This window comes from Ursus maritimus, unplaced genomic scaffold (assembly GCF_017311325.1).
Source record: "Ursus maritimus isolate PB19 unplaced genomic scaffold, ASM1731132v1 scaffold_8, whole genome shotgun sequence".
NCBI lineage: Eukaryota > Metazoa > Chordata > Mammalia > Carnivora > Ursidae > Ursus > Ursus maritimus.
Window position 1 is genome coordinate 17,080,200 of NW_024426996.1, and position 24,085 is coordinate 17,104,284.

Consider the following 24,085-nt stretch of genomic DNA (forward strand, 5'->3'; position numbering starts at 1 on the left):
TGAATACTTTTGTAGTTCAGACAAGCAACGAAAAGTATTTTCCTTATTTATCTTTCTTCCATTTTCATGAAAACACCTGCTAAATTCATATTTGTTTGTCTTTATGTCCTTAACACCCCCTGCTTCCACAAGATCTATGCAAAATATAAAATGTTATATGGAACACTTAATGTTTTTTATAAAAACACAAAACATAATATGCTTTAACTTTTGTAGGTATTGGAGTTAATAAGCAGACCATTGGAAAATTGTTATAGCCATCTTGTTCAAGAATTCACCAAGGGAATCCAAACTTTGTTTCTCTCTTTGATTGGTTTGAAGGTATTTTTCATTATTTTTTAATTATTACCATAACCTGAGATAATAGAGACTTAAAAGTTATAAGAACTGTAAGTATGAAAAAAAATGTTAACTTCTAATCTAATGTGGTAAAGAATAATCCGACATGATAAATCTGAATCTAGATTTATATATCCATTTTAATGCTTTGAGTTATATGAAATATGAAAAATCAACAAATCATAACTGGGCATTATTACAAGTGAGAGATTTTTGCATACTCTGGAGGATATAAGAAGCTAGAAGGACATAGGTCCTGATGTGAGATAATCCATCATCTCTGCCCTTGTTAAGAATAAGGTTCACCTGTAGCCCTGTGATCATTCTAGGATATTATAAACATGAGATCACTATAGCCTTTATCAGGCAGAAAATTAAAAAAGAAAAAGGCACAGCAGGAAAACAGTCTTTTCTTAGAAATTAGCTGTCTCTTTTAGGATTACTCTTGAGTTAAACTTCTTTTTTACAGTTATTCTTTTCTTTTTTTTTTTTAAGATTTGTTTTAGAGAGAGAGAGAATGCAAGCAGGGGGAGGGGCAGAGGGAGAGAGAATGTCAAGCAGACTCCCCACTGAGCCCAGACCCCAGTGCAGGCCTTGGCAGGGAGCTCAATCCAATGACCTTAAGATAATGACCTGAGCTGAAATCAAGAGTCAGACGCTTAGCCAACTGAGCCACCCAGGCGCCTCTATGGTTATTCTTAAGTAATTTTTTAATTCTGTGGCCAAGGTCACTTGGCCATAAAGTGGCAAAGCCAGGGTTTTAATTTGTTGTACAAAAACCAATGCTTTTCACCTATCATGTAGTCTACCTTCATTAACCTGAACAGTTTAGGTGAAAATACAGAAAGTAATTAATAAATAAAAAATACCATAAGTTTTGATTACTTGTAGATGAAGAGTGTAATTTTATAATATTCCCTGGCAGTTCAGAATAGTGAAAGGATATAAGGAAGAAAAGGAATCAGTGCTGGGCAGTGAAGGAGATAGAAGTTGTAGATAAGCAAAGGGAAGGAATAAGCCATTCCACGTATTTAACATAGAATTAATGATGAGAGAGCTTAAGAAAGTCAACAGACTAGATTGTATAGCTCTAGAGGAAGACTGCAGATCCTGAAGAGTTGAAAGTTGGGTGGGAAAAGTTAGGCCAGACTGTGTGCTGTAAATTGGGGAAAATGGGAGAGCATGCTTAAATAGTAGACTACAGAGTTGTGACACTGTCCCTTATCATTGGAGAATTAGTGACGTGTTCTGGTTGAGAGCAAGGGCTCTGATATCACACATACCTGTGTTCCAGTCCCAACTCTGTCTCTTATTACTCTGTGTAAGTTATTAGCTCTCTCTTAAACCCCCCTCAGTTGCCTTATCTGTAAAATGGGGATAATAGTATGCAGAAGTATTGCAAGACTAGTTTAGAAGCAATTGTAGTAATCCATGTGTAATGTAATAAAGACCTGCAGTAGGAGGGTTGCAAAGGAGTTAGTAAAGGAGGGGGAGCTCATGAAGATCACCAAGTCTAGTTACATTCATACATTAGATAATGTAACAGTCTTAGAGAATTGGTGAGTAGTCTAAGGTCATTCAGTGAGTTATGGTTTAGACGGGACTATAATTTAGGTTCCTGCCTTGTTGGCCTGTACTCTTTCCAGTGTACACTGTATGAATGGAATATTCCTCAAGTGCACATAAAATATTTCACCAACATAGATCATATTCTGAGACTGTAGACAAGTCTCAATACATTTAAAAGGATTGAAATCAAATACAGTGTGGTGTCTAATGGAAACAATAGTATACCAGCAGTAATAGAAGGATATCAGGGAATTATGCAAATATTTGGAAATTAAATAGCATAGAAATCATAAGGGATACTAGAAAATATTTTGAAGGGAGTGAAAATGAAAACAGATATATCAGAATTACTGGCATAAAGCCAAAAAGTGCTTAAAAGGACTTTTATAGCTTTAAAATTTTTATTAGAATACAAGAAAGATCTGGATTCACTAGTCTAAGTTTTACTTTAGGAATCAGGTGGCGGGGACCCAGAGTAGAAAGAAGGAAATAATACAACTAAAAACAGAAATGAAATAAAAAGTAAACAAACAAGAGAAAAAAAATAATGAAGCCACAAGCTAGTTCTTTGAAAAGATCAGTAAGATTATTAACTGATTTGATCAGAGGGAGAAGAGAGAACACATCAATTACCAATATCAGGAATGAAAGAAGGGTCACCACTAAAGATCCTAGAGATATTAAAGGGATAGTAAGGAATAATCCTCGAATAACTGTATCACACTTGAATGCTGAAAAATGAATTCAACTACTTAGGTAAAATGGGGAAAATTCTTGGAAGACACAATTTCCAAAACTGACTGAAGAAGAAGTAGAAAGTCTAGTCCTAGATCTATTAAAGAAAATTGAATTTATAACTTAAAACTTCCCACAAAGAAAACTCTAGGCCCAACTGACTTCACTGGTGAACTCTATCAAACATTTAAGGAAGAAATAATACCAATCACACACATACTCTTCCAGAAAGTAGAGGAAGAGGGAACACTGCTCATCTCATGAGACCACCATTATTCTGATACCAAAATCAGACAAAGTTGTTACAAGAGGAGAAAACTACAGGCCAATATCTGTGGTAAAAATAGATATAAAAATCCTTATTGAAGTATTAGTAATCCAGCAACACAAGCAGAGTTTATTCCAGTAATGCAAAAAGTTAATTTAACATTCAAAATTCAATGTTACTATTCATTTGACAGAATTCAACACCCATTCATGATAAAAACTCAGCAAATTAGAAGAGAATGTCTTCAGGGGCGCCTGGGTGGCACAGCGGTTAAGCATCTGCCTTCGGCTCAGGGCGTGATCCCAGCATTGTGGGATCGAGCCCCACATCAGGCTCCTCTGCTATGAGCCTGCTTCTTCCTCTCCCACTCCCCCTGCTTGTGTTCCCTCTCTCGCTGGCTGTCTCTATCTCTGTCAAATAAATAAATAAAATATTTAAAAAAAAAAAAAAAGAGAATGTCTTCAACCTGATAAAGGGTGTTTATTAAAAAAACAACACCACCACCACTACAGGTAACATCACACTTAATGGTGAGAGACTACATGTATTTCCATCTAAGGTCAGGAAAAGAAAGGAGGTCTGCTCTCACCCTACTTTCCAGCATATATCAGAAATCATCTCCAGTACAACACAGGAAGAAAAACGAGGGCATGTAGATTGGAAAGGAAGAAGTAAAACTGTCTTATTTGCTGATACTATGTTCAAGAAAAATCCAAAGGAATGTACAAAAAAACTAGAGTGTAATCAGCAGTGTCATAGGTACAGGATCAATATACAAATTCAATTGTATCTGTATATTCACTACAAATAATTGGAAAAACAACTCCATTCACAGTAGCATCTATTAATGTAATACTTAGGGATAATTTTAACTAATATGTGTCAGATCTATACACTGAAAACTAAAACTGTTGAGAGAAGTTAAAGGAGACCTAAATAGATGGAGAGAAGTACCATGTTTAAGAATTAGAACATTCAAGGGGCGCCTGGGTGGCACAGCGGTTAAGAGTCTGCCTTCGGCTCAGGGCGTGATCCCAGCGTTCTGGGATCAAGCCCCACATCAGGCTCCTCCGCTGGGAGCCTGCTTCTTCCTCTCCCACTCCCCCTGCTTGTGTTCCCTCTCTCGCTGGCTGTCTCTATCTCTGTCAAATGAATAAATAAAATCTTAAAAAAAAAAAGAATTAGAACATTCAGTTTTGGTCAGATGTTACTTCCCAAATTGGTCTATAAATTTGACGCAATCACAGTCAAAATCTCAACAGGCTTGTTTGTGCAAATTGAAGGCTAATAGAATTTATTTAGAAATGCAAAGGAGTAGAATAGCCAAAATTAATTTTGTGAAAAAATAACAGAGTCTTCACACTACTTCAAAACTTACTGTAAAGCTTCAGTAATCAAGACAGTGTGATATTGGTGCAAGGATCATATAGACCAATAGATCAGTAAGTCCAGAATTAGGCCCACACAAATATGCTCAATTAAAAAAAAATCTCTACACTCAACATGGGGCTCGAACTCAGGACCCCAAGATCAAGAGTTGTGTGCTCCACCAATTGAGCCAGCCAGGCTTCCCTACATATGATCAGTTTTTAACAAAAGGTGTCAAGATATTTAAATGGACAAAAGATAGTTTTTTTCAATAAATGGTGCTGAATCAACTAGATATCTATGTAGAACAAGAAAAAAAAATTAACCTGCACTCTTACCTCACTCTGATTTTGTCCAAATAATTAATTCAAAATAGACCATAGACCTAAACTTACAAGCTAAAATATAACTTTTATTTATTTATTTATTTATTTATTTATTTATTTATTTTTATTTTATTTTTTTCTTTTAAAGATTTTATATATTTATGTGATAGAGAGACAGCCAGCGAGAGAGGGAACACAGCAGGGGAGTGGGAGAGGAAGAAGCAGGCTCCCAGCAGAGGAGCCTGATGCGAGACTTGATCCCGGAATGCTGGGATCACGCCCTGAGCCGAAGGCAGACGCTTAACGACTGCGCTACCCAGGCACCCCTAAAATATAACGTTTAGAAGAACATACAGGGGAAACATTTTTGTTACCTTGGCTGAAGATTTCTTATGTGGGAAACAAAAAACATAAACCATGAGGGAAAATTCAAGCAAGTAGACTTCATCATAATTTTAAAATCATCTTCAAAAGACATGGTTAAAAAAGTAAGAAGCATGGAGGAAATATTCATAGTACATACATCTGACAAATGTGTATATGACTCAGCAAAAGGTAGTGGAATTGGGAGGGAGTTGGGGCTTCACCTAAGACAGGAGCACTCAGGTACAGGGAGACTGGGAGAACTGACTTGGCTATGGGGGTGTGGTTTTATGGGCCTGGCAGTACAAGATCTGTGGGACACAGCAGTTGCATTTAAATTCTGTTTTAGCCATTTAAGTACAGCAGTGAGAAGTCCAGGCAGCAGTTGGTTCAGGAGATTAGCAGGTAGGCAGCTGTTGTTCCAAGCCTGCCCATAGGAGGCAGAACTCAAGAAAGTGGACCCAGCCATGAGGAGGCCAGGCCATCAGGGTTCCTCTCTCACCTTGGGGTAGGGACAACAACGGGGCTGTAGTTGTAGAAGTCTGGAACTCTAGACACAGTGGAGAGCTGGAAAACCTTTAGAGTTGGAATTGAAGCAGCAGTCAAGTCCTGTGGACAGGAACAAGCAGATGGAAGAGAGGGGAGAAGCAAGAAGGGCAAGGTCTGTGACTTGGGCAGTGAAGTCGGGGCAGGAGGACAGATGAGCACCCCTGGAGACACTAAGTCCATGCTTTGGTGGAAGAGAAGGAAACTGCAGGAGTTAATGAGAGACCATAACAGTGCTTGGGCCATAGGATTTAGGGAGCCTCCAGTTATCATTTATTTATCACAACCGTATTTCAGACACCCTGTTAGACGCTTGATGTGTTTTATCTCTGATCCTTGCATACCTTCGAATTAAGTAATATAACTCCCCTTTGACAAAAAAAGAATCTGAGGCCAAGAGAGGCAGGTTCTGTAGGCTGCTTGCAGCCTTACCCCTGCACCTGCACACTGAGGTCTGTGCTCCTGCAGTCTCCTGTCTGGGTCAGTGTGATTGTCCCCTCGCTGGTCTGACTGCCTTGCATCCAGTCTGCCATGCCTTCCCACATCCCCTCCAAATAATTCTTCACACTCAGATTGATCTTGTCGAAATGTAAACTCAGAATGTGCTACCCAGCTCTGCTTAAAATTTGTCAGTGGTGGTTTCCCATTGTTTTTTGGATTTAGGAAACCCAGATGCCTTACCATGGTCTACCGTGGTAGATTTGGCCTCTGCCTGTCTCCATCCTCCTCTCTCACCAGCCACCTTGCACTCTGCACTCTGCACTCTCAGTTCTTATATGTGTGGTGCTCCCTCCCACCCCAGTGCTCACTAAGCTTGGACTCGCCCATCTTCTGGACTCACCCTCACCCACTTGCCCTTGAGGCTTCACTTAACCACTGCTCCTCAGGGAAGCCTTCCTGTGCCTCTGAGTTCAGTCAGTTTATTGTATGCTTTATAAAACCACATTGCTTTAGTAGAACCTATCAGTTTGTAATTATGTTCTGGTTAGGGCAGTGATTCCCCCCAGGAATGTAAAAACCCTGTGCAAGCAGAGTCCACATTTATTTTTATTTGTCCCTGAATCCCAGTGCCGAACACAATGCCTGGCATGTGGTTGGTGCTCTGTAAATCCTTGACTGAATGAATGGATTGCCTTTGGAGTCAGGTAGGGGTGACCTGAAGGTTTGGGGCAACAGTGGAGAATCCAGCTTTGAGAAGCTGTGGAGGCCAGAGGCAGAGCCTAGACCAGTGGGTCTAAATCACTATGCCTGTAAGTTTTTCACAGAGGGTTAGAAAGATAACATGATGATAGCTAGAAGGATCAAGTAAAGGAATTTTTTTATATCCCCAATGTTAACTGTAATCAACCAAGTAGAAAACAATACAGCAACTAAGTTCATTGATAATATACAAACTGAGTATCAGTCTTGAATACCTTAAAACGACAATTTTGGCCTAACTAAATATTATATTAAGACTGAGTTTTGGGGCGCCTGGGTGGCTCAGTCAGTTAAGCGTCCAACTCTGGATGGATCTCGGCTCAGGTCATGATGTCAGGGTCATGAGATCAAGCCCCACGTCAGACTCAGCACTGAGTGTGGAGCCTGCTTAAGATTCTCTCCCTCGCCCTTTGCCCCTCCCCCCGTGTGCTCTCTCTCTCCCTCATAAATAATAATAATAAATATTAGAACATTTCAAAAGTGAGTTTTATTAAAAGGAGGAATAGCAACAGGAAATGTCTATGCCTCATCATATTTTTTGTTAACCCTTATACGGTTTAGTATCAAATAACTACTTAAGTTTTCTAGTTGAAAATATCATCAGAATTATAAGGGAGAGAGAAATATGCTTATTTTTTTTAACTTTTAAATTTAATTTTATTTATTTATTTGTCAGAGAGAGAGAGCACAAGCAGGGAGAGCGGCCGGCAGAGGGAAAAGCAGGCTCCCTGCTGAGCAAGGAGCCCAATGTGGGACTGGATCCCAGGACCAGGGATCTTGACTTGAGCCGAAGGCAGACTCAACCGATTGAGCCACCCAGGCGTCCCAAAATATGCTTATTGATTGACTGTATTTCAGTATAACATGCTGATTTCATTGAAATTGGCTAATGCAAAATTAATTCTACTTCAGCATCAACTCTACATCTGACTACCAAATGGAGAGCTAAGTATTACGATTGCCATTATAGGTTTTAAATAGTAACTAATGGGGGAGAGAGAAGGCAGCAAAAGAACAGGAATGAGAGAGACAAAAAGAGAAGACTGCTATTTATTTTTAGGTGATAGGCGGGAAATATTGCCTGATCCTGTTTCAATGGAGACTTTCAGTTGTGTTGTGTGTGTGTGTATGTTTTAATACCATTTTTATTGCTAAAGAATGCTTTACAGGTGGATGGAAAGGGGTGAAGGGAGGATTTCTGAAGGAGGCTGAGTGGAAATTAGTGATAATTGGAGAGTAAACAGCACAGCTTTGGAGATACTGTAAAAAATTATTCAAAAATCTGAGGAGTTTTTGGGTGAAAAATATGTAGATGTTTTCATCAAAGGTACGAATATGACAACTTTAAATTGTTTCTTATTAATTTTAAAGTGCCACTGTAAAATTATCTTTATATGTGTATGTCAATTTTATACTAATTTATTTCAATAGCTTTGAGGTATTCAAATGTGCATTCAAAATGATGCCTTAAATTAAGGAAAATGCTCCAATGATGTCCTGAATTGTTTCAGATTGCAACAAATCTTGATGACATATATCACTTTATGTGTGGTACATTTTTTGGTGTTCAGCAGAAGATCTTGTTGAAAGAAAAAAGTCTGTGGGAAATAACTGTCGAATCACTTAGATACCTGACAGAAAAAGGACTTCTACAAAAAGACACTATTGATAAGTCCAAAGAAGAGATCCAGTGTAGTTTTAATATTACAAAACTGGGACGAGCTTCTTTTAAGGGTAAGAGTTTACCTACATTTCTGAGGAAATGTGCTGAGAAAAAAATAGAAATTAAATAATGCTCTTTCTTTAAATTGGAACTGTAATTTTATATTAATAGCATTAATCTTATAAGCTATTAGACTACTTTAGCTTTTAGAAGTTGAAAAATTGGGGCACATGGCTGGCTCAGTCGGTAGAGCATGCGACTCCATCTCGGGGTCGTGAGTTCAACCCCCATGTTGTGTGTAGAGCTTACTTTTTAAAAAAAAATTTTTTTTAGTAAATAAATAAAAAGTTGAAAAAATGTTGGGTTTTATCAGAGAGGGAATGGGGCGGGGGGGGGAGGTAGGGGGCAGAAAGGGAGGGAGACAGGGAATCTTAAGCAGGCTCCACACCCACCACGAGTCTGACTCATAGCTTGATCTTACAACCCTGAGATCATGACCTGAGCTGAAATCAAGAGTTGAACCCTTAACCAGCTGAGCCACCAGGTGCCGCAAAAAATGTCTTGAATTACAAGTAATTTAGGATACTGTAGAAGTATTTGGGGAAAAAGATGGTAATCACCCTTCACACGCCCCTCCCCTAGCAATCATACAAATCTGAATATCCTATCAAGAATAACAATTTGGCATACATCTTTTCAGACATTTTCTGTACATCTCATTTCAATGCATAATATATACTTGTATACAAGTTTAAGATTTTTAAAGCTTTTGTTTTCAAATAAACAATCATTTGTATAATTCCACAATTTGGTTTTTTTTGCTTAATATCTTAAAAATTGTTCCATGACAGTGAATAGTTTTTTCTTAATGGCTACCTCATAATTTACTTAATGAAAAATAGTACATGTCTATTGTCTAAAAAAATCCTTAGAACTCAGAATTACATAAAGGAAAATCCCATTCTCCTGTCCCATTTCCACTCTCCCAGGGGTAACCACTGTTAACAATCTGATGTCTACCCTTCATATATTATTATGTATATAGATAAGTGTGTGTATGTATATTATATATGTGTATATGTATATTTGTATGTATTATGTATAGATTTTATACATATGCATGCATATACATTTATATGTTTTATAGTTTATTTTTTAAGATGAAATCATAGTTGTAAGTATTTTTTGGCAGCTTGCTTTTCTCACTTAAAATATTAGGAGCATCTTAACATGTGAGTCCCTTTAAATCTACCTCATTTTTCTCTTACTACTATAATCATCCATAGCCGGGATACTGTAGTTTAATTAACCATTCCCCTATTGATGGACATATGCACTTTTTTTTTTTTCTCAATTATAAACAAAGCTGCAATGGGCATCTCCATTTATGTGCTTTTGGGTATGTGTGGAAATGTTTCTCTGGGTTAGATTTCCAAAAACAGAGTATTTGGGTCAGAAGGTATGTACTTATGAAATGTTAATGTATCCTTTCAAAATGACCTCCAAAATAGTCGTGCTAAATTACATAAGAAGAAATTTTGGGTGGGGGATGGGTGAAATAAATAAAGGGGATTAAGAGTGCACTCATGATGGTGAATACTCAGTAACCTACAGAATTGTTCAATCACTATATTGTACGCCTGAAACTAATATAACATGGTATGTTCACTATAATGAAGTTTAAAAAATTAAGATTTTTTTGAAAACTTTTTGCTATGTTGAGGTAACTTCTAAACAAGACCATTTTAAAAATCACCTTTTTCCCCCTTTGGTAATTATGAAAGATGAAATATTTGATCTTTCTTTTAGGAACTATAGATTTGGCTTATTGTGATATTCTCTACAGAGACTTGAAGAAAGGTCTCGAAGGTCTTGTGCTCGAAAGCCTTCTTCACCTAATTTACCTAACAACTCCATATGATATGGCTTCTCAGTGTGCCCCTGACTGGATGATATACTTCAGGCAGGTGAGACTATAAGGTTCTTAAATACAGGCTATTTTATTTATTAACGATGATGTAATTTTTGTCAAGTGATTATTCACTTTTTTTCCTCTACTAAAATATATTTGAAATTGGGCCTTTCATGTTTCAGTTTTTAAAATAGTAATATGGCAATAGCATTTTCAGTTTGTTTAACTTAAATACTACTTTTCTGTTAAATATAAACATGTTCATTATTGAAAGAATAAGGTGCAGAAAACCAAAGAGGATCCTCCCTGGTCCCATTCCCCAAAGATAGTTATTGTTACGGTTTGGTGACCATTCCATTTTATGTTGCCTAGAATGTGACGAAAACCGTGAAAGCTATTTTTTTTTTGGAGATTTTTAATTACGTGAAAGCTTTCTCAGAGCCAAGCATGATGACTAAACCCGATGATGTTAATACCTGAGAAGGAATGCCAGTTTTATCACGACAGGAAGGTGCAGCTGGTCCTACCTGTTACAAAACCAGGTGCTAGAGTATAGTCTATTATGATTTTACTATGAGCAGGGCAGACGCATGAACACGCTGGCAGAAGCAATATGCAGCTCTTCATTCCAGGAAATTAACTTTCTTTTTAATCTCCTATTTTAAAATTGTACCTAAGTTTTTCAAGTGGTACTGTATAAGGCAGTTATGGTCAAAAGCTTTCCCTCTTCTTCCTTCCCCCAGAAATCTCAATATTAAACATAACCACATAGTCTATGGAAACCATAGTCCATAGTCACAGTGCTTGTGACCATGCCTTTCAGTATTCTACTAAAATATATTATATTTTAATAATACATTTTTAAGCTTACAATATGTATAAATACATTCATGTTATTTCATATCCTTTAAAACCATGAAAATGTGATATCACAGGAAATACTGGATTTGGTTCAAATGGCAGGTGTTTAAAAGTTACAATTTGAGGGGCGCCTGGGTGGCTCAGTCAGTTAAGCATCCGACTCTTGATTTCAGCTCAGGTCATGATCTCAGGGTCGTGAGATGGAGCCCTATGTCGGGCTCTGTGATCAGCAAGGAGTCTGCTTGAGATTTTCTCTCTCCCTTTGCCTCAGCAACCCCCCACATGCTCTCTGGCTCTCTCTTGCTCTCTCAAATAAATAAACCCATTTTAAAAAGTTATAATTTGATTTTTCTCTGTGTTTTCTCTTTTTACATGTAGTTTAGCCAGCTCAGTCCTGCAGAACAAAATGTAGCTGCTCTTCTTGGAGTCTCTGAAAACTTTATTGGGAAGAAAGCATCAGGTCAAGCTATAAAAAAGGTACCATAGTCTTTTTTTTCTCTTCCTAAATAAGTTGATTTAGCACAATTAATGCTGTTGTATCATCTCCTTTGTTTATTTGATCTTTTTCATATTTTTTTCTTTAAGTTAATATAATTCCCATTTTATCATTTAAAACATCTGAGGACCAGAAATTTGGGCATCTTTTAAAAACAGTTTTTTTGGCTGGCATGAGGGCCTTCTTTTGTATGTGTAGCTTTGCATTTCTGAAACACTCTGTCATGCACATATAAGCTTCTTATCATAGAAGAAGGGAAACCTTATTAATCTACTTTTCTTAGGCTACTTATGTCTTACATTATAAAAATTGTAAAATATTTATAAAATGTTTTTATGATAGTATATAATCCTGAAATAAGTTCAGTTCAAGAGAGAAAAATGTATTTTCTAGAAACTTTTTTTTTTTTAGGTAATCTCTACGCCCAATATGGGGCTTGAACTTACAACACCAGGGTCAAGAGTCACATGCTCTTCTGACTGAGCCACCCAGACACCCCTCTAGAAACTTTTTTTTTTTTTTAGTAATCTCTACACTTCATGCGGGGCTCAAATTCATGACCCCAAGATTGAGAGTCACATGCTTCTCTGACTGAGCCAGCCAGGCCCCCAACTCCTACCCCCATTACCTAGAAACTTTTTTTATTAAGCCATTCTACTTGGTGTCAGGGATTCTAAGATAGGATGGGTTTGAGGGTTTTTTGCTTGTTGTTTTTTTTGTTGTTCTTAAACAACTCCCAATCTAGTTAGTATTTAAACTACGTAAAACTCTGTGGAAGGTTGAAGTTATCTGATAAATTAATACTTTTTTGTCTAATATTCTTTATGATCTTTTGTTTAGTCAACAAATACAAAGCAACTGTTTTATACACTAACTTTCAGAGGAATGGAAATAGGGGCACCTGAGTGACTCAGTTGGTTAAGCATCTGCCTTCGGCTCAAATCATGGGGATTGGAGCCAGGAGCCTGTTTCTCTCCCTGCCTGCCTTTCCCCCTGCTTGTGCTCTCTCTCTGACAAATAAATAAATAAAATCTTTTTAAAAAATCATATTAATTTGGATCTCATTACCAAATAATAAACATTTACAAAATCTTATTAGAATAATGCATCTTTTAAAACTTGAATCAGAATTTATTTTTGTTACATTTTAATGAAATACAGTCATTAAATGTTCTGTTGATTTAAATTCTAGAGAACATGATATTGACTTAAAATCAAATTTATTTCTCTACATTGAAAAAGATACTCCCACTTTTCTTTAAAGATTTCTTATAAAAGATCTTGAAATTGGCATAAAGCATCTTATCTTGCCATGTAATATAATTATATCATTTTTCTTGGCTTAGAAAATACATTCTAAGCAAAATCTACATTGACTCAAATTATAGTTAATAATGAAGGTGCACTAAAATTGGGAAATTAAAAAGCAATCTCTCCCTACTGGCAATTCAACTATCGGATTTTTCAGCTTAATGCTTTTTAAAAGTATCAACATGGAGAATCTGTAATTCATAAAGTCTTCGATATGCCACTGTAAGTTCTCATCCCATTCTTTTACTATCATCAGGGATATAATTTTATATTTTATACCCACTTTTTCTCTTTCCAGTTCATTCTTTCTTTCCTCTGACTTTAACCATGAGTTACTCAGTTTCTAAGTTAGCTTGATAGTGTCTATGAAATACTTTACACAAGAACTGGTCACCACAGGCAAAAGCAGGTACACAGAAATCGTCAACTACAGGTAGCATTTTTCCCTTTCAGTGTTTTAAAAACTTTGAAAACATTAATTATGTGTCATGACCATGTAGAGATCATAGAATCTCATATTTACTCTCAGTGTGGACAAGCTTATTAACATACCTAAGTAAATGCATTTGTCTAATTACACTCACAAACATATACAACCTATAAATACCACAGTAAATGTAAAGGTCTTCCCAACTCCTTCCTTCCTATATTCTTTTCCTCGGGCTGCCATAACAAATTAGCACACCCTGGGGGTCTTAAAACAACAGAAATTTATTCTCTTGCAGTTCAGAAGGCCAAAAGTCTGAAAGCAAGATGGCTCCTTTTGGAGGCTCTGAGGAAGAAAAAATCTTGCCTCTCTCCTAGCCTTTGGTGGTTGCTGGCAATCTTTGGTGTTCCTTGGCATGTAAATGTATCCCTCGAGTGTCTCCTTTAGACGTTGCCATCTTCACATTTTCACGTTGCTTCTTATCTGTGTCACTGTGTGTCCTCTCCTCTGATAAAGACACCAGGCACTGAATAAAGAGCTTTAAAGGGTCCACTGTACGTGCAGGATGGTTTCATCTTAAGATCTTTAACTAATTACATCTGCAAAGATCCTATTTCCAAATAACGTCGCATTCACAGGTACCACAGGTTAGGAGTTAAACATGTCTTTTTGTGGGGGCAGACATGATTCAACCCGCTACAGCTTCCCCTGTAGAAGTTTAAATGGAAATTTGGCTTATTTTCTTTTTTTTATACTTGGAAAAATGATAATCGGAATTAAAGGATGTATGTTGAACTTTTTTTTTCCCTGTGGAATCATTCTCTTCTGGTTTTCCTGTAGTGTAACTTCATTCACATTACCTTCTGTCCAGTTTCAACATAATGTACATTTTTAGCAGGTCCAGTACATAAATTTATTTGATTTGTCTTTTTAGAAGGTGGACAAGGACATTGTCAACAGACTGTACCTGTCTTTTGTTCTTTATACCCTGCTCAAAGAGACCAACGTTTGGAGTGTGTCTGAAAAATTTAATATGCCTCGAGGCTATATACAAAGTCTTCTCACTGGAGCTGCCTCATTCTCTTCTTGTGTGCTACATTTCTGTGAGGTAATTCCATTAACTAGATGACACATACTTTGTGCACCTTTTTGTTTTAACTGCTACTAACTTATAAACTGGTTAGTCATTATTTCCTCATTGTTGTTCTATTAACATAAACCCCCCTTATTTAAAATATATTTGTTTTTATCTGCTTCTAAAAGTCCTATATACTGACTTATGGTAGAGATACAAAAATGGCAGAACAACCTAAAATATATAGCGAACAAGTGGAAAGCACCTAGTTATCCCCACTCTTAGAACCACCATTAATAGCTACAAGTATTTGGAATCAACTCTTAAAACAGCAGTTCTCCATCAATGTAGAGTATGTGATAATCTTCCCAGGTGATAACCATGGAAAGTGTTTGATTAGTGCATCGCCAGTACCCAGCAGCCGCCTTGTCACCACTGGGACCATGCTCTCATCCGAAATACTTGACTTTGAGTTGAATGATAATTATTTTAGCAAATGCACATTTCTTAATATCTCCTACTTATGCTGTTTTAAATATTACCTCACCTTCCCTAATCATGTGCTAGCTAAGCAGTAGATACAAATTATAGATAATAAGAAACAGCTAGCCTTTAAAATGTATTTTCTTAAGTTTTCTGTTTGTTGTTCTTCATGTTTAAAGACACTTACCCTAAAATTCTATCCATTTGTTTTACTTAGGACTATAAGGACATCAGCCTTATAGAATTATTCAAGTAAAAGAAACTATATGGAACTTGAAAAGCAACTGTAATTTGATGGTTGATCCTAGAAACAATCTACCTAATAACTTGTGCTCTCATGAGTGTATTTTCAGTAAAGTGTTTTTCTCTTTTTAAAAAGTTATGTAAGTGGTATAAAATAGTACATCAATACTGTTAGGATGCCTTTAACTACAAGTAACAGGAAAACCCCATAGAAGTTTAAACAATAAGGAACAAAGATGATCATGCGTAACAGGAAAGCTAGAGCTAAGGCAGTACAGTGTTGATGGATTCAGCGTTCTGGTCCGGGTTTTCCCTTTACTCTGCCATCTTTGGTGCGCTGACTGCTTTCCTAGTGGTCACAAAATAGCGGGCTAATGCTGCCCCACGTATCCCGTGCGCTCACAATGACACCCAAAGGTTGGAAAGCGACCATTAAAAAAAACTACTATTACAGAAAATTTCAAGCATAAAATAAGACAAAATAATATAATAAATTCTCATTTACGCACCCAGCTTTATTGACCCATGGCTTCCAATATCTTTATTGTCTTAAATATTGCTTCCAGTATTTTTGTTGTTTTCAATATTGCCGCATCTTGCATTGAAATCCTTCCACATGTAATATATTGTCTTCAGGATAAATTCCCATAGGTGGGAATTGTTTTCAGTTATTTGGTTAAGAAAAACTATGGATTCACTTGCTGGTGTTTTGATAAAAAATGAATAGAACTCTTCTCACTGGCTTATTTTTCAATTTTCAATCTTCTTGCTCATCCCAAAACCACTTCATCAAATCCTTCAGTCTCTGCCCATGTTTCCTTATAATAATTTTTCATGGAATTATTGTTTGTCTCTGGCTTAACCAAGTTTCAGAGCTTACATCAGGGAACATCTTCTGTGAGCCCCCTACCATGCCAACCAAACCTTGGAATAACTTAACCAGGTTTCAATTCTGTACATTTCTTTGTGCTCTGCAGGAACTTGACGAGTTTTGGGTTTACAGAGCCCTTTTGGTAGAACTTACCAAGAAGTTGACTTATTGTGTAAAGGCAGAGCTAATTCCTCTCATGGAAGTGACTGGAGTTTTAGAGGTTAGTAGCTTCCCAGTGTCCCAACTGAAATGATTTCAACTAAAAGAAAAATCAGGTTTTCCTATTTTGTGGATTCTTATCACACGGTGAGTAACAACAACAGCCTTATTCCTCATTGGTCATGAGAGGGTGTTTTGTTGTTGTTTTCTTTTTTCTTTCTTTTTTTCTTTTTTTTTAGGATTTTATTTATTTGACAGAGAGAGACACAGTAAGAGAGGGAACACAAGCAGGGGGCGTGGCAGAGGGAGAAGCAGGCTTCCTGCTGAGCAGGGAGCCGGATGAGGATGAGGGGCTCAATCCCAGGACTCTGGGATCATGACCTGAGCCTAAGGCAGACGCTTAATGACTGAGCCACCCCGGCGCCCCTGTTGTTTTCTTTTTTTAAATAAATTGTTGTCACGGCCTCCCAGAAATCCCCTGTAAATCTGGAAGCAGTCCTGATGGAAAAAAAATCACATTTGTGAAAAAAATAACAGTAGGGATAAAAATGAGACTCCCCAACTATGTGTGTGCTACCATTCGTCCTTAGCATCTCGTCCTTCCTCCACTCCAATGAAGAATTCCTTCTGTCAGTTTAGACTCAGTGCTTGTTTAGGAAGTGGCAATTTGGGAGCAACAAGGCTTATTTCCATTTCCTAAGGGAGTGAGAACAAAGTATCCTCACCTGGTTTCTCGGCTTTCTGTTTTTAGCCAACTGTTGATTTCAGCTTATTCTATTATTCAGTCCTTCAATCAGAAGCATTCTTCTGCCCGGGAACACACACACACACACACACACACAGCAGTCCCCTGAGTAGATGGTGAAAACATTTTAAGGATCTTGGACTAGAACATCTTGATTGGATGTCTAAAATAATGCCCTTTACCTGAGTGCCATAATGGATTTCTCATTCCTGATTGCAACACACATCGGGTAACTTAAGCTGCACAAAAAGCTGTCTTGAAGTCAGATTGGAACCATCCAAATTCATCTTTTAAAATTTCTCAGAATTCGAATGTGTTATATCTTCATATTTATTACCACCTTAGTCTGTGTCTCTTGCATGTGAAATTTTTCCCTTCAATAAGACACTTGGTTATTTTTTTCCTAATCCCAAATTCTGACCCTGCTGATTTTTGTAATATCTTTCAGGGTCGAGCAAGACAGTTATACAACGCAGGCTATAAAAGTCTGATGCACTTGGCTAATGCAAATCCTGAAGTGCTGATAAGGACAGTTGATCATTTATCAAGACGCCAGGCCAAGCAAATTGTCTCATCAGCAAAGGTAAGTGAACAAACCATTTTTTTTTCACCCTTCATGTTATCTCTTTATACTTTGGACATAAAAGCAAAAGCATTTAACTATAGACACAAAAGTGCGTACTCACAATACGTGGCTAAAATAGTGCATCTGTTACGATACAAGGCTTGCTAAAAAGAGAAAGCACCTCCTAAAAAACAGACAATCTCAAGTGTCCCCTGAAGTACAGGGAGCTCTGGAACTCATGGAATTCTGCCTCCTCACCCTTTTCACAGAAGTCCCTTCCTCCACATCCCTGACATCTCGTCTTCCCACCTTTGAGCACCTCCGCACACCTTCCTTGACAAGGAGCTTACAGCCTCAAATTTAGATCGTTCTGTTTTTGGACACTCAGTGTTACAAAGAGCACTCCAATATAATGAGGCTAACCGTTGCCTTCTTACAATGTCCACCATTACATTGTAAGTACTCCCCTCTAGAACTAGTCTATTGTCTTTGTTCCTATGGTAGTTTTTCACATATTTGAAAACAGCTCTCTTTGTGTCCAAGCGTTCCTCTTTTCTGTTTCTTTCATCCATAATAAATAATCTAGTTTTAGGCAATTTACTATCCTAGTTATCCTTTTCTAGATGTGGGCCAATTTGTCTCTTTGACCTATCCCCATCATTATTGGACGTTCTTACTTTTGGGGACTATCTATCAGGGTCTAATTATTAGGAACAGAAACCACACAGTAATTTGAAGAGGAAAGTTTAATATAAAGAATTAGTAACTAGTAACAAAGGTTATTAGCTGGCTTCTAAGGGGTAAACAGAACCTCAGCGACCGTGGAAGGAATAATGAGAAGAGCGTCCAGCCTCACCCCACACCACCCCCTGTGGATGGGATTCATACTTCATTGGAGAGGGTGTGGCTGTGGCTCACAGGACAGCAGATAAGTTTGTTGTGTTGCAGCCCCGGCTGGCAAGCCCACCACAATGCTGAGAGAACTGCTAGGAAGCTCCCCGGAGTGCAAGGTGGAACTTGCTTAGAAGCTAGCTTGAGTACCCATGGAACTTGCTGGAAAGCTGTCTGCAGGGATGCTGTTGAAACTCACTGTAATATGTGCCACCAGATGTTCAGCATACCAGACTAGCCCTTAGGAGCCATAAGAAAAAGACACACCAAAACCAGGAAGAGAAACCCCTTCCTCCTGCAGTCCCTCCAGTGCCCTCTACTGGCAAAGCTTAACATTGTACTGGCGGGCAAAGGAGACGTGTTTACAGGATCCAGCTCTACTATCTGTCTCCAGCAGGACATTGAGGGATGGATTTGGAGCTGAGAAACAATAAAATTAATAACTAGTGCTCTTTTTTTTTTTTTAAATAACTAGGACTCTTGCACAAGGTATTCCAGGTTCAGCTTGCCTTAGTCATGGAATCAGCCGTTTTTCCAAAGAGCCCTCTTTCTTTTTGGTGAGGAGTGGTATTTTAGAAACCCAAGTTTGAGGGGCTAAGTATGCTCACAATGAGAGAGATATCATTGTTTCTAGGTTCTCTTAGCAGAGAGAGCCCATAAGCCTGTATATTTTTCTCTACTTACGTGTAAATTATTAAAGGCCGTGAACTCATACTGATAACTCCAATTCTAATATTTCTAGGTACATACTGCTGCATAACAAAGTTTTACATCAGAATTTAGTGGCTTAAAACAGCTATTTTATTTTGCTTATGTTTTTGTGGATTAGGAATTCTGGAAAGATTTAGCTGTGTGATTCTTACTTGGAGTGTCATGCAAGTACAGTCAGATTTTGACTAGGGCTGTAGTCAACTGAAGACTTGACTGAATGGGATATCCAAGATGGTACACATACATGGCTGGCAGTTGAAAATTGTCTGTTACTTGGGGCTTTCAACAGGAGCAACTCCATATGGCCTTTCCATGGGGCTTGGGTTTCTTATGGCATGGCAGCTCAGTTTCAATAGGAAATGTCCAGAGAGTGACCATTTTGAGAGATTCGAGGCAGAAAAGGCAGGAAATCTTCTCAGCTAACCTCAGAAGTGAAGTAGTGTCACTTCTGCTGTATCCTGTTGGTTACTAGAAGGCCACAAAGATCAGCCCAGATCTAAAGGAAGAGGAATTAGACCCTGCCTCCACATGAAGGGAGTGCCAGATAATTTGCAGTCATCTGTAATGTCTGCGCTCTGGTCTCAGATTATTTACATCCCTCCCACATGCAAAATATACTCGTTCCTAAAAGATTTATCCCCTTATGGCATCAGACTCAGGCTCAAGGTCCTGTATTTCTTCTAAATCAAATCTAAGTGCAGCTGTTGCTCCTTGAGCACAATTTCACAGATATATTCCTCTCACTCTGAAGACCTGTGAACTAAAGAGCTGCACGTACAATGGTGAACAGAGACAGGATAGCCACGGTATACTCCCATTCAAAAAGAGGGAGAATATGTGGTACATAGGAGCAGTTCTGATACCCAGCCAGGCATATGTGGCCAGTTCCTAAATTCTCCCTGGGAGTGATTATTCCTGGCTTTGAATCCCCTCATCTGAATCATTCTTTCTTTCCTATAAGTAATGGCCCATGTTTGCAGCTGGGTAGATTTCTCAGTCTTTTCCCTATCCAAAGAAGTTCAAGGGTTCAAAGGTTCTTTTTATTTTGGACCATCTCTGTCCCTTTTTATTCAATCTGATATATATCATTCCTTTTAAAATATTGTGTTTCTTATTTATAACTTGTTTCTTTTCTTTTCTTTTCTTTTTAAGTAAGCTCTATGCTCAGCATAGGGCTTGAACTCATGACCCCAAGATCGAGAGTTGCAGGTTCTTCCAGCTGACCCAGCCAGCCACCCCTAGCTTGGGTTTCTTACAGCGTGGTGTTGGGATATGAGAGGAAGCATTCAAGAGATCTTGGAATGGTCTCATTCCAAGAAACTAACGCAGAAACTGCAGTTTCTTTTGACAGACCCCTGGAAATCATGCAGCATCATTTCCACTACATTCCGTTAGTTACAAGTGAATCACAAGTCCAAGAGAAGAATTAGATCCCATCTGTCAATGTAAACATCGAAGAATTTCCAGTCACCTGTAATCCACACTTATCCGCACTACAGGACTCATTGTACTCTTACCTCTTCTTGTATTTTGAGTTCCTTTCTCCAACAGTGAGAAACCCAGCTCCTGCTTTCATCAACATATTTATCTGTTTTGCTCAATCCTAGAATGCACTGAAAATAATTTCAGAATTGTTAAAGCATACTATTGCAAAAAAACTAACAAGTTCAGTATTATTTACAACTCTTTTAGTCTTTAGTTTGAGAATATATAATTGAAATAATGTATGTGTTCAAATGTTACTTTTTTTAAAAATCTGCTTCACTGTGGTTATGTAATTCATTTGAAGAGCAGTTAAATTCTGTTCCTATTCCATTTTAGTTCCCCCCATCCTTACGATTTTTTTTTTTTTTAGTATGTAAGACATGAACCTTGTTTCTTTATTTTAAATTGAAACAGTTTTACTAGGATATTTTTATTTTTTTTTATTTCTGGAAGTTTCCTTGGATTGTAGTTTTATTTTTTTTAATTTATTCATTTATTTTAGAGAGAGAAAGAGAGCGCACACACGCATATACACATGTGAGTTGGGGGATGCCGAGGGAGAAAATCTCAAGCAGACTCCTGCTGAGCATGGAACCCCACCCAGGGCTTGATCCCATGACCCATGTGATCACGATCTGAGCCAAAGCCAAGAGTCAGATGCTCAACTGACCAAGCCACTCAGGTGCCCCAGATCGTAGTTTTAAATATTAGCTCAATATGATCCACACTTTGATTTTTCTTTCTTAGCAACTCCAATTATATGTATGTTGAATCTTCTTTGCCCATCTTCCATTTCAATCTCTCTGACCCTTTTTACTTCTTTTTTTTTTTTCTTAGATTTATTTATCTATCTGAGAGAGTACAGGTGGGAGGGGCAGAGGGAGAGGGAGAGAGAAACTCTAAGAAGACAGAGCCCGATGCAGGGCTTGAGGTCCTGAGATCACGACCTGAGCCAGATGCTTAACCAACTCTACCATCCAGCCGCCCCTTTACTTCTTTCCTTATCTCATTTTCATCATCTTGTTTTCTTGCCCCACCCCTGTTCCTAATTAAGTTTTATTATAATCTGTTCTTCTTTGGGTACTTTGTTTTTATTTCTGATATGATTTTCCCTGTTTCTTCTACTTCTTTCCTGAGCTTACTCATCTTTTGTTTCATTTCTTCCTGTTCTGGGTCCATTTTTGTTCTTAGTTTGGGACTTATTCAGGATGTGTTTTTCCCCCATATCTCCAAATGTTTATTTGAGAATATTTAATTCAGTTTGGAATGCTGCATTACAGTTTTTCTGCTTCATAGTTTGCTTTCAGGAGAATAAATTTTTATGAGCTGGAGAGCTTTGATTCTCATTTTCTGTTTCCTTTTATATTGTAATTTAGTATAATAAGAACTGCTTATGCCCCTGCATTTCTCAGACAGAGATGGCCATCTGGAGTGGTTGGTGAGAATTCTAGTTTGAGTCTCCTCTTCTGTCAGTGTGGCAAAGGATAGTTTAATGAATGGCTTGGAGAGAAGTACAAGGAAAATTGTGTTCTTTGATTTTTTGAATTTCCTTTTGTCCTACTGGATCCTAAGTTTTACTGTCTTATTTCTCCACCCCCCACTCAGCCTAAGGGGCTCCTCTCCCTTTTTTCGTCATCTCCCCCAGAGGGATTGCCTTTCCAAGACTGCCTTCTGGAGTTTCATCCATAAATCCCTTCCTACAGACAGTGCCTCAATCTACAAAGAGTCTTTTCTCAGTATTTTATACTCGGGGTAGGCTTTCTCTCTCTGGAGGTGATTGTATTTAATCTAAGACCTTCTGTTTCCCTCTTCTCCTTCCCATGTATTTTTTTCTCAATCTTACCTTGATCTCTGCAGTCCCTTGGAGTGGGAGCTTGAGAAATGGTTCTGCTGGAAATTGGCAGGTATTTGTACTATAATATGAAGGTGATGGTGTTCTCTGTATTCTAGTAATGCTGGCGCATGGGTTTTGTGCAGTGTACTTGCTGTTCTCATTGATCTGTATAGTTTTTAGAGGACATATTGGGAGATTAGTTTTACATGGTCACCATTACCTCAGCTACTGGAAAGCTTATCTCATTGCATTTTAATCTCTTCTATGTATAATACTATGTAATGCTATGCTTTATGTCAAATGGGTAGAGTGGAGTTTTCACTTTCATTTTGTATCCTCTAATTTTTAACATCTATGTGATTTTGCTAGATTTTTTGTATAAAACTTCTGCGACAGAAGTAATGCAAATACTGCACCCAATATACACAATACCCAGCTGCAGTAAGTACCAAAACTGTATTTCTGGTTTTTTGTTTTTTGTTCTTAAAGTTTATTTTTTTACTGATCCCGGCACCCACTGTGCGGGTCGAACTCACAGCCCCGAGACCAAGAGTCGCACACTCTACCGACTGAGCCAGCCAGGCGCCCCTGTTTCCAGTTTTTAAAAGAAAGAGGGAAAGTCATTACTCAGAAAATACTCACTGACATCTACTCTGTGCCATGTTCAGAAATACTTTCTTGACTCATTATGTTTCTTTTGAAATTAGCCACGTTAATTTTAGGAGCTTGAATAAAACTTTTCTTTGAAACACTGATAGGTTTTTAAAAGATAGCTTGCTAAACTTTGAGGAGTAGTAAAAAGCACATATAAAGGATAACATTTTCAAGAGCTAATTAAATTTTTGCAAAATTGCCTTTAATTTTATGGATTAAAAGTTAATTTTTAAGTGGCTGAATCTTCAATAAAACAGATCTTTGAGAGTAATAAAGCTTTATTTTTGGTATACCAAATGCAGTGGTCAGCTAAAATGGCTTTAGCTAAATGCTTCCGTTTCATTTACTATAATCACTTATGCTTAAGTGGCTATTTTTCAATCTCATTATTAGTTTTAATGTCTAGATTGCTGATGTGTAAGGATTCAAGTATCTCATAGACAGTGGTAAAAATGGTAGCATTTCTCCGGCAATGCGTATTTTGGCCTCATGTCTTGATGTTTTTATTGTAGATGCTGTTGCACGAAAAAGCAGAGGCTTTACAAGAGGAAGTGGAAGAGTTATTGAGATTGCCTTCTGATTTCCCCAGTATGGAGGCCTCTTCCACTGAAAAAGCGTGAAGCCGTCTGACGAGCATTTCCAAACATGAATGATTTATTGTACATATTTTTTATTAGATTCCCTATAATTTATAAATGAAAAAAATACATTTTAATTATACATTAAGGACTGTGGATGATGTATGAATATACCTTTCACCCTTCCCACTAATAATCCTTCTTCTTCAATACTTGCACATTATTTCTCTGCTCAAATATCTAGGGTCCATCACAAAATGAAATCCAACTGCCTCAACATATCTCTAGCCTACCTTTGCAGCCAGACCTTTTATTATTCTCTTATACATTTTTTCATCAAACTAGACTGTTTGAAATCCCAGAATTTTCCCTGGGATTTCCAAACCGTTTATTTCCTAATTGTTTTT

At 37.7% G+C, this 24,085-nt stretch overlaps 1 protein-coding gene across 6 annotated transcripts in view; it reads left to right on the top strand.

Moving 5' to 3' along the window:
- HELQ (helicase, POLQ like) overlaps window positions 1-23,822 on the top strand; it is a 42,924-nt gene extending 19,102 nt beyond the window's left edge. For 2 of the 6 annotated variants that reach the window (XM_008693308.2, XM_040625047.1), the window contains 8 exons: window positions 217-321; window positions 8,226-8,448; window positions 10,187-10,344; window positions 11,529-11,627; window positions 14,319-14,492; window positions 16,163-16,276; window positions 17,409-17,543; window positions 23,613-23,822. In XM_008693308.2, coding sequence (XP_008691530.1) covers window positions 217-321; window positions 8,226-8,448; window positions 10,187-10,344; window positions 11,529-11,627; window positions 14,319-14,492; window positions 16,163-16,276; window positions 17,409-17,543; window positions 23,613-23,720 — 1,116 coding nt within the window. In that variant the 3' untranslated portion in view covers window positions 23,721-23,822. Of the gene's footprint in view, window positions 1-216; window positions 322-3,104; window positions 3,151-8,225; window positions 8,449-10,186; window positions 10,345-11,528; window positions 11,628-14,318; window positions 14,493-16,162; window positions 16,277-17,408; window positions 17,544-22,815; window positions 22,888-23,612 lie in introns of those variants that run through there. The other 4 variants (XM_008693309.2, XM_008693310.2, XM_008693311.1 and 1 more) reach the window with 4 other exon arrangements.
- The last annotated feature ends 263 nt before the right edge of the window (window positions 23,823-24,085 follow it).